The sequence below is a fragment of the Uloborus diversus genome, chromosome 10 (assembly GCF_026930045.1).
Source record: "Uloborus diversus isolate 005 chromosome 10, Udiv.v.3.1, whole genome shotgun sequence".
In the NCBI taxonomy this organism is placed as follows: domain Eukaryota; kingdom Metazoa; phylum Arthropoda; class Arachnida; order Araneae; family Uloboridae; genus Uloborus; species Uloborus diversus.
Window position 1 is genome coordinate 79,843,667 of NC_072740.1, and position 11,519 is coordinate 79,855,185.

Genomic DNA, 11,519 nt, shown 5'->3' on the forward strand with positions numbered 1-11,519 from the left:
CACAAAATTTGGCGAATTTTCTTAAAATTTCGGCAGAATTTGAGACTTTATATTTCGATAAAGGGGGACATGGGGCAAATAATTTATGCATACAGAAACATGCTTTACAATGTTCTTCTGATTGCTACTCATTAAATGTTTTTTATTATCATACTATAGTATGGTTTCTTGGTGAGTACTTTTGTGTTTCAGAGAAATGTTTATTCAAGTTTTGTTTTTACTTATAAGTGCCAGAGGCTCTCGTGTAAAACTGGATTTAATGATTCGATCAAACATTTAACTGTTGTACCAAAACAATAAAAACTTATAAGCTGCAACAGACAATTTCAGAATATGCATAATAAATAAGAGAATTATAAGTGTTTGGAAGAAATAAAAGGTATTTTAGATTTTTTAAACATGTATATCTGTTCTCATACAAATAGTTCAGTTATTTTATACTTAATTGTATTTTAGATATTTATTGAAGCAAAAAAAATTTGCTCATGACTTGATTGTATATTAAAAACTCAATAATTTCAAAAACATTGAATGTAAATTTAGTTAACTGACATTTAGCTTTTTAAGACTGCAAAGAGAAATTAATTGGGTCTAAATTTCATTAAAAATCACAGCCTATTAATAATTATTCTATTATAAAAGAGCTCATAAAATGTATTAAAGATATTTTCTTTAAGAAATTTTCTTTGCCTTAAACTAGGTATTTGGATTTGATGGTTCAACAACAGTTGTAGAATTTACTCAGACTGTAAATCGTGAAGTAGGCATCAGGGACTGTGAATATTCTGGTTTTGCTCTATTTAGTGATGATCCCATTGAAAAGAACTTGGAGCATTGCTTGTTTAAAGATGCTAAAGTAAGCTTTTTAGTGCTTTGCCAGTTCAAATTTAATTTGATTAAGGAAATATTTTTCTTGTGAAATAATGTTTTATTTTTTTATGTAATACACGAGGTGTGGCTATTAAATAACAAGACTACTGCTGTAAAACGTTTTATTTCAAATGCATACATATTTAGTTTTTATCACCTTCAATATACACCCCTCCTGTATCCTTACAGCCCTCCATGTGAATTTTCAATTCCTTGAAACAGAGCTAGAAGTCTTGTTCTGTGAGCTCTTGTATAACGCGTGCCGCTTTTTCTTTCAAAGCTCCAACGGACTGAAATCTAGTTCCTTTAAATGCAGATATGACCTTGGGGAATAGATAAAAGTCACATGGTGTGAGGTTAGGCGAATAAGGCACATGGTGTTTAACTGAGATTTGGTATTTGGCTAGAAACGTCTTGACAGACAATACGGAATGTGCTGGCTTGTTGTCTTGATGAACAACCCACGACTTGTTCATTCACAACTCATTTCATTTTTCATTACTCTTTCATGGAGTTGAGCAAACACCTCACGGTAGTAAGGTTGGTCAATTCGATATTAGGATTCGATATTTTCGTCCATTTTGGACATGGATGGATGACCCAGGGGGTCATCATCTGCAACGTCTTCTCTGCCATCTTGGGAAACGCTTGAACCACTCAAAAACTCGCGCACGTGATCAACATTCATGGCAATAAACTTTATTTAATAAGCGATAAGTTTTAGTATTGGTTTTATCAACTTTCATGTGAAATTTTATGATAATTCATTGTTTTACTATTACGCTTATCATGTTTTCCAGGAAAAGGAAAGAAACTCCTCTTACATAAATGATGGTTGCGGCTAGACTAATTTCTCTACAAACACGGGAAAGGCTGCAATTGGAAGAGAAGGCTTTATGCTGCAAGCTGTTGGTCGCTTGAATTTGGCGCATGCATGGTTCTTCTGTAGCAGCATCAGTCTCTTTATTTAACAGTCACACCTCGTAAAAGCAAACATACAGTAGAAGACCATTATAACGCACACCTTGGGACCAGAGCTTTTGCGTTATACAGGTTTTGGCATTATATAGGTCATTTCACAAGTTTTGGAACTAATATTCAGAACATATCTATATATTAGCACCTCAAACTGAGTTTAACTATAATGAGTAATCAAACACTAATATACAACTAATCATTCAAATAAATATGCTTCACAATTAAAAGAAACTGAATTATCCTGCACTTCTGCCAGCTTCATAGTTTGCAAAACAGCTGCATTTTCAAGAGCCACCTGGTATATTTTATTGCGAATACTAATTTTCATTTAAAAGCTTTGAATTAAGCTGGAAAGATGAAAAACTGTTTCAAAATTTAATTTGCCTAACAATTTTTATGTTAGCAAGGCAAAACAAAGAGATTTTTTAAACTTAAAAACCTATTGTTTACTTCTGAAAAGTTGTGCGGTTTATAGAGAATTGCGTTACACAGGTCGGCGTTATAAAGGTATTCTACTGTATAATTCTTAGTATTTTTACAATACAAATATTGTATGTATTATTTATAAATATTACTCTCAAATGTATTTATAAACATTGCTCTCTTAAGCAAACTTAGTTTTATTGTTTTGTTCATTACTATGGCTTTTCATCCTTTTTTTTAAAACTGTGTATTGTATTCTAATTGTATCAGTTTTAGAAATAGCTGTTAAAAGTGTTGCATTACATTACTTTTAAGATTTTTTTTTTTTTAATGTTTAATTTTACTGAATAACTATATTACCTTGATTTCATTTAGCTCTGCGATGTCATTTCACAATGGGAGACGGCTCTGAGAGAGAAACATTTAGGAAAATTTGAAAATACTAAAGTTCTGAAGCTAACCTACAAAAACAGGTCATCTTTTTAAACTTTTTTTAAAATACATTATGCTGTTGAATGTGTTATTCATTCAGGCGTCAAAATGTTTTAAAAACTCAAAAGTTAATATTTATTTTGATGTTTTATTATTGTTATTAAATATAATGCTTCAACATTGTGTAGTAATTCTAATACATTCAGTTGTGTTTTCTACGTTTCTAACAATTCTTGTTTTTCTGGCATTATTCTGTGTATTATTTGATAAAATCCGCATATTGTGTTTTTTTTTAAAATCTTTTTAAAAAAATAAGTTATAGCAATTATTTGAAAATTTTAGTTGGTTCTTAAATGTATTTTTAAACTATTAACTTCCGTTGTCTTTTGTATGCTGATATAAAGGACCTTAAGTGGCCATACACTACGTATCATTTTTTTCTAATTAAACTTTTAATTTTACAGGCTTATTTTGAGACAGAATATGAAAGCAGAAACTGATAAAGAACGACTCCTCTTAGTGTATCAAATCAATAAAGATATCATGGATGGAGAATTTCCTCTCACTAAGGAATTGGCATTAGAATTAGCAGCTCTATTAGCCCAAGTATGATTTTCTAGATTTATACTCTTTCTTGGTTTCAAAGTTTAATAAAAAAAAAGAGATTTCATGTAATTTTTCAACAAAATTTCTAACATTCTTTATAAAGAAAGCAATATGTATTTTAACTGTCAAGTCAGGAGGAACATCTGATTATTGTATTTCTATGAGCATTCTTCAAAATGCTTAACATTTTAAAATCCATTAAAAATGTTACAACTTATTTTCTTATTAACTCTTTAACGACTGTTCTTTCTAAGATTTAGTATAACCTTCAATTGTAATTCTATTTAAACTTTGAAAACCTGATTTACTACAGTAAAATTCAATTTTATTTGAAATTCCAGATAGAATTTGGTGATTACTGTAGTGAAGCAAATCGAGGAGAACTGAACTCCAAAAATCACCTTCAAATAGTCCAAGCTGTTGAGAAATTTTTTCCTAGTAAATTTCTCAATGCCACCAATGATAAGTATGTATAATTATTAGTTAAAATATATTTTTCAAATGTTTGTATTTCATGTTTAAAATGGATTAGCCCAGTGGTGTAGTCGAGGAGGATGTAGAGGTAGACTTTTCTCTACTGAATTTTTACACCAGCCTCTCCCATCATTTTAAAATTTTCACTAGTGTTCTTCCACTTACTTTATTCCGTCAACTTAAGCTCATATGCGTAAGCATCCCCGCAATTATTTTCCTGGTCTACTCCACTGGTTCGATCTTTGAATAATACTGCGTCATGGTATATCTAAAGAGTTATTTTTAAAAAGTAATTTCACTCCCTTAATAATTTTTATTGACTGATCTAAAAATGTAAGGAGTGTTTTTAGAACTGCAATTTACACATCTAAAATGCATTATGTAAAAATCCACACTTAATTATCCTATGTATACTTCCAAATATGTATATTCCTCCAAATATTTATGAAGCACTATTACGATGAAAAATGTGTAACCTAAATTGTAAAAAAAATGCCAAATAGGAATGAAAAAATGGAACATTCAACAAAAAGATATAAAAAATATTCTCCAACAATAATTTTCAACTAGAACTACAAGTATCTATTTGCATTTAAAAAAAAAATCAGAGAGGGGGGGGGGGCAAAGAAAAAGGAGATGAAAACAATAGCTTTGATTTTTCTTTCAACTGTTTTTGTACTATTCAATTCAGAAAATTATAAGAAAAACAATGCATCAGAAACTTTATAAGATTTTGTTGACAACAGTGTAGCATCAACTGAGTTGGACATTGAAACTGTTTTTGAAAATATAATAGCTGAAGAAGATGAGGGAGGAGGGGAGATTCTTCAAAAAATGAGAATGCACTTGACCTGTCCCATCTTATGCATCAGCTTTAGGAGCTATAGATACTGTAAGATGTTACATTCCGAATTCTGGTATAATTTCAAAAGCAGTAACACATTTCAATGAATTCGAGAAAGTCATTGCGGAAATTCGTCCCAAGTTGAAACAAGCAAGCATTGGTGATTTTTCTCAAGAGAAATAACTTCCTTTCAAGTGTAAGCATATTAGTTTTTTTTTTTTCTTGTAGCATCAAAAGAAGTATACTAATGCATTTTTATTTCATTCTGAAAAGTGGGATTAAATTCTAAAATTAAAAAAGAGTCGAGATTTTGCTTCAAGGTGGAACTTATCTCCCATTTTTACATCTTAAAATACCTCTAGTACATACAGTAAGCAAAATGAAGTAGTCCAGGAGAAATTTCAGTTGTGCGCGGCTCTCAATTATGTGCAAATTTATTTATCTTCCCTGAACTGTGCATAAGTGAGAGGCCACTGTATTTTTTGTCTGCACTTTAAGGGATGGATAGTAAATACTTTTTGTCAAAATTACAAATTATAATATTCTCTAAAGTGGTTCCTAGCAAAAGATTTCAATATAACTTGTTAAAGTTTTTTGATATTTCAAATTGTGATCCCTTTTAAAACTAAAATGAATTGAATATATACTATAATGAAAATTAGTATTTGTATATGTTTGATTTTTTTTTTTTTTTTGAAAAAGAAAAATACACGAAAAAATAAAGGAAAAATGGATGGCCCTGAGAGGACGCAGCAATTTAGACTGTATTCGTATTTATCTGAATTGTGCTAGAAAATGGTCATTTTGTGGTGAAAAACTCTTTCCTGCTAAGGTAATGTTATTTAATTTACTCTGTTATGCCACTTAATTTGTTGCACAAACTTGCTACATTGTGTTTTAAAATTACATTTTGGTATTTTCTATTTTATACTTTACTTGAAAAGATAGAATAATGTGTCGAAATAACGAGGACCTATCTATATTTAATTAAAATAAACTTGCCATCTAAGACCCTAAGGAAAAAAAGATGTTCTCGATAGTAGGCTTTCAACAAAAATCTAGCAATGTGTTTATATAAGTTTTAAAAGACAAAATTATTAAGTGGACATATAATTTAACTCCTCCAGCGCTCAATTTCTCCTGTATAACAGAAGAATTATAACCAAAAATGACCTGAAATTATAATTAAAAAATTTCAGCTATTTTTAATGTCTCTTTTCATAAATAGATAAGATATTTTTTAAACAAGACTTTTGGATTGATATAGAAATTTTTCTGAGAAAAAGATTGAAACATTGTTTTGTTTTTATAATTAAGACAAAATGTGTAAAGTTGGATTTTAAAATGGCTTAGTGATTTAAAAATGCCTTCTTTTTAAGATTTATTAATTTTTCAGTTTTAAAATTAAATTTTGCATAATTGTTAATTTATGTTTCTATAGTTTAAATCTGGAGAGCAGCAGAATGTCTGGTTGACAGTAGCTGAAAACTGTATTGCAGTTTTAGATACTACTTCAATGGTAATTATTTTTTTTAGTTTAAGTGCTGTTTGCACTTTGTTCTTGTCATAATAATAGAGTAGTTCTTGTAATAGTCTAACATTACTTTAAGCACATATATAATTTTCGCTATTTTCTGAACTTCAAGTGACATGTAAACAATTTTCCTTTAAGTACACAAAATAAGTTGAAATTATTTAAGAATCTCTTTAAACCATACACATACTCTTATCTTGTATTCTTATGATGGAAGATTCTTCTGTGTAACCTTGTACCACGTATGGAGTGTCACACATATACTCCATGCTTTTTACATTCTATTTTACAAATTGTGCATAGCATAATTCAAAAAATGTATTTTCTGGTTGCTATAATTTCTATTAGCTGGCATATTAGGATATGAACGTTAAAAGAAGACTTCTGCTTTTAAACTTTTTGCATTTTTAACAAGATGCATTGTCAACTAAAAATGTAAGCAGTTTTTTGTTTAATAATTTATTTATGGCGAAACTTGTATCATAATTTAAACACATTTAATAATTTATTCATGCGAAACTTGTGTCATAATTTAAACACATTTCTAGGAATGCATATTAAAGTATCCTTATTGCTCTGTAATGACATTTGGTGGTTGTCGGGATGATTTCATGCTTGTTGTCTGTTCTCGAAGTTCATCGTCAGATGGAGAAGGGAATTCAACTGAGCGTCTACTTTTTTCTATGGCTAAGCCGAAGGTAATTTTTCCCTTTCATTATTTGTCATCTTAAAATTTTGTTGTAGCAATCTTCATTTTGTTATAAAATGGAAACATTGATACAGTGAAACTTATGTTATTTTAGAATTTTTTCTTTTCTTTTTTTAAGTCCAATTATCAGTGTTTGAAATTGTTTTATGTAACTGTAAGCTGTCTGTAAGAGAAAAATATATGTTCTTTGCTATTGTAGCCAAGCTTTCCTCCAGGGCTCATTTTATCTTTAAAAAAATCTTTCTCAATTTGTTTAATTGAATAAAACATAATAATTAGAATACTATATTTTTAAGCTAACTAAGCATATACACTGAAACCTGTTTTTGTGCAGTTTTTTTGCGAACTTTTTTTGTGTGGGATATGAAAATTTCAATTGGATTGGGACTCAATTGACGAAATTATTTATAAAATGGACGGGGGGGGGGGAGTTACTTTTTAAATAGACGAAGTTATTTTTAAAACAAAAAACTTTTTTTTATGCAGTCCCTATCCACTACACTAAAACAGATTTGAGTGTGTATAGAAAACTGGATTTTTGAAAAACAAAAGTTTAACTCGAAATCATTCTAAACAATAGAGCAGGGCTGTCCAACTCGGCCCGTGGGCAGTATGCGGTCCGCCAACGCTTATTTTGCGTGGCCCGCCAACTTCTTATTCAGTATATTTCTTTTTCTGACATTTTATGGTATCAAGAAGCATCCGAGACTACCATTCTTGGTCGAGCCGGGGTCCCCAAAATTTCCTCTTGATCACTCTTTTACTCCTTTCAATTGTATTGGGAGAAAAACGTACAGAACATCTACAGGTCAAGGTCAAGCAGTCCTACCCTGCACATTGGTGTTCAAAGGAATTCATAGAAATAATATTGCCTCGCGTTGGCGATGGGAGAGGGAGGGAAGAGAGAAAAATTTCAGATAAGCAAAACCTGCATGCAATTGGTTAAAAATAAAGACCCCCCGTCGCTGACTCTACAGCTTTTGTTGATTTCGAAAAAGAAATTGAGAGCTTGCTCTCATCAACTCTCCACTCTTATCCGTTGATGATATCGATGTTGACAATCCTGCCCTTGTAAAGAAGGTGGATCGGCCTCAGTTTTCCCAGTAAAATGTAAGCAAATTGTTTTGTAATCCTGTTTCATTGTTTTATAATTAATAATTCAACTATTAATTGTTATTGTATAAGAGGTTATTGTTCAACTTTTTCAAACTGCGGCCCACCAGATGATCAGTGACAGGAATTCTGGCCTGTGGGATCTTTGCAGTTGGACAGCCCTGCAGTAGAGCATTTATTATGATTCATTAATATCAAATATTCTTCAAAGAAAAAGGCAATTGTTTAAAAGCTTTTAATGCAAAAAAAGCCTCCTTGTGTTTTCTAAATTATTTTTAACACTGGCATAAACATTCAAATCTGAACTATTAAGAGTAGTGTAAGTGCTTAGATTTCACTAAATTACAAAAAATATATATATAAATAAAGTAAAATGTATGAATACATACACAATTTAAAAAAATGGTATTGTTTTTTGAACAGTGATTTTGAGTTTAGGCTGTAGTTGTTCTCTCGTGACAGAGAGATGTCAAAGCCTTTTTGTAGAAGATGGGCTTTTTAAAGCCAGCGGCATATTTACAACACACAGTTGCTTATACAGACAACACTGAAAAAAGTATATGCAATTTGAAACTGCCATAGATTTTTTTCAACCTTGCTGTTTTAAAGCTACTCTTACTAGAGAAAAGTACTTGGTGAAATGCTTGATCATTTCAAGTCCCTGCCATTCAAGTAGTATAACTTACTAATGAAAGAAAACCACCCTTTTCTCTCAGAGATGTGGTGAGGAACAGAACATAAAATTTGTTGAGGCAAGATCAGGTGGACTCAAATGAAGCCACTTTTGCTCAAAGGGTTAAAATATGTAAGGGTGATTGTGTTCCGGTATTTTACGGGATTTTAGGTAGTTTCATCTTTGAAAAAACGCATAAAGAAAAGCAATCCATTATTTTTTTTATGCTTTTATCTCCCCACATCTGGGTTTTTTTCCTTACTCCAAATTTTCGGCGATTATATTGATAATTCTTTAATAATATTCATCGTGTAGCCCTGTTAAAAAATAATTCTTTTTTCTTAAATAAATTATTTTATTTGCATTTTTACTCTTGATGTCTTCAATTTGAAAACTGTGATCTCTTTTCATCTGATATGATAATCGTATTTTTCTCGTTTTCGACTAAGAGGCTTTAAATGCACCAGTGCTCTGGAATTATTTTTACAAGGGTTTTCAAAAATAGTTCAAAAATTCAGACAGCCCTGTAGTTTAAAAGTTCTTATTGAACAGAGATATAATCTCATTGCCACCTTTCACAGCAGTAATATGACCACTTGATTGCACAATGTTACAGATGTTAAAGACAGCCATATCGAACCAATGGGTTCGATTTGAGAAATGAGATTTGACCACTGTTCAATAAACACTTTCATGCCCCAATAAAAAAACATTTGACTACAGCCCTCTCGAATTGAAGTCTAATTTTCGAACTATTTTTGAAAACTGGTGTATAAAAAAATTCCAAACCGGCTGGTGCAACATACCACTTGTTTCATCTTTCTATCTCACAGGGTTTTGCTGTTCTGTCATTACAAAGTATGGGAGTTCTTTCTGAAACACCCTGTGTACACACACATACAGTGCGAAATTCCATTACAACGACATCATTCTGAATACACCTGCCAGTCAATAAAACACTGGTGAAGAGTTAAACTTACTGCACACTTCCCAGTCCTTACATTATTTTTTTTTCTTATGGGAAACAGTAAGGCATGAGTTAAACCATATAATCTGGGCATAAATAGTGAGGACAGTTGAGAAGCATGCCATAATTCCATTAAATAGTTTGGTGTAAAATAAAAAAAATTAGTCATGTCTGTTACTCAGAAATTAATCAATGCTGAAAGACATTCTTTCCCATAAGCAATATTTGAAGCATTCAATTCAACTGGAAAGTACACAAAGATTTTAAATTTTACTAGTCTTAATCCCATGTATTCTTTTAATAACTGCCTTTTGTTTTCATAGACTTTTTTTTCATTTAATAACGTTTACAACTTCTTTTCATTTCAGATATTAGAATTAACTCTACTAATTGCAGATTATATGAATGCTATCTCACAAAATGATGGGCATTCTAAACGAAGTACAAATAGTACCATGCCACTGACTTCAAGGGGATCCACCTCTACGACGGGACATCTAGAAAAAATAAAGTCTAAAATCCGTGCCAACAATTCTGTATCTCAAAGCAGTAATACAACTTTTGGAAGCATACAACTTGAGTCATCATCTTCTCAAGATCCTACAAAGTTGACCTTGTCCTAGTCATTATTACCGCTAAGAATTTAATCATGTCCAACGTGAGAATCCTTAAAATAGAGCAGTATAAATTTGCATATACTTTTATATAGGGGCCAACAAAAGGAGTATTTTTAAGTTGAACCTATAGCACTCATATTTATTTTTTTCTTTTTTTTAGATATTAGGAACTAAACCATATTTAAATAAAACCCATGGTGCTGCTTTATGTAGTTATGTTGTATTTCTTTTGTGAAAAGTATTTCACAAAATGTACACTATACAACTTAAAAACTGCTATTTTTGTTATGTGTTTTTAAATCGTTTGTTAATTTATGGCACATTAATGATCCAAATCCATATTTAAAATGTTGAGTGCATGTGTATCTGCCATATTACGTATACAATGAGGCGGCTTGACATGAGACTTCATGAAGAGATTTGTACAATGTAAAAAATCAACTCTGTAAATATTGTAAATTATTTTTTGTATCCTTTTGTTTTCAAACTGCTATATTGGATGGATGTACCAAGCACCATTTTGACACTTCACAATCAAAATAAGATTTTATTACAACATGCTCATACTATTACGTTGAACAAAGAAAAATCCTTTTTCATAAATGACCATGTGTCCAATATATTTATGCTGACTTTATACACCGAATATGTTTTCATTCCTTTTTTAGTTTAGCTTTAAAAGTTTTAAAAAGTTGTCCCTTTCCTCCCTGAACACAAGCTTTGCCAATGCATTGAAAACAAAATACTTTTTTTAAATCTTACATTGCAGCTCCATGTTAAAGGCACTGAAAGCAGTTATATAATGAAGTGAATTTTTATTAAAAAAAAATCTGCTAGCATAAAAATGTTCTTTCATGGTTTTGAAGAAAGGAAATGTGGAGCAAAATGAAATAGCTCAGATTACTTACCTTTTTTAAATTTTAGTATTCTTTATATTAATGAATAAAATTCCATTTTATGATCTTGAAACAAGATTTTAAATTTACAACTGAAAATTTGCAAAATTGAATTTATAGTCTAGTCCTTTGCTTTTCAGTTGAGTTAAAAATGTATTAGTAGATAGGGTTATAAATTTCATGTGGTAAAAGTATTTTAGCTGCATAATGATTCGTGATGGTTCATCTCTGTTGAAATTGTTCAAAACTGTATTCAGGACAAGAGAAAATTCATTTTGTACAGAAGAAAGAGTTCTACTATTTTAATATAAAAAAGATATCTATATATCATGCTTAAATTGCTCATTTTTGCAGTTTATTGGAATTACTAATTCAATACAGTA

The 11,519-nt window shown here is 30.6% G+C and overlaps 1 protein-coding gene across 1 annotated transcript in view; it reads left to right on the forward strand.

Moving 5' to 3' along the window:
* The window catches only part of LOC129231828 (uncharacterized protein CG43867-like), a 135,454-nt gene extending 124,483 nt beyond the window's left edge, over nt 1-10,971 (forward strand). Inside the window, exons 23-30 of the mRNA XM_054866208.1 lie at nt 701-856; nt 2,647-2,744; nt 3,168-3,309; nt 3,651-3,775; nt 5,330-5,459; nt 6,069-6,146; nt 6,710-6,859; nt 9,992-10,971. Of these exons, the coding sequence (XP_054722183.1) occupies nt 701-856; nt 2,647-2,744; nt 3,168-3,309; nt 3,651-3,775; nt 5,330-5,459; nt 6,069-6,146; nt 6,710-6,859; nt 9,992-10,246 (1,134 nt within the window). The 3' untranslated portion in view covers nt 10,247-10,971. The remainder of the gene's footprint in view (nt 1-700; nt 857-2,646; nt 2,745-3,167; nt 3,310-3,650; nt 3,776-5,329; nt 5,460-6,068; nt 6,147-6,709; nt 6,860-9,991) is intronic.
* The last annotated feature ends 548 nt before the right edge of the window (nt 10,972-11,519 follow it).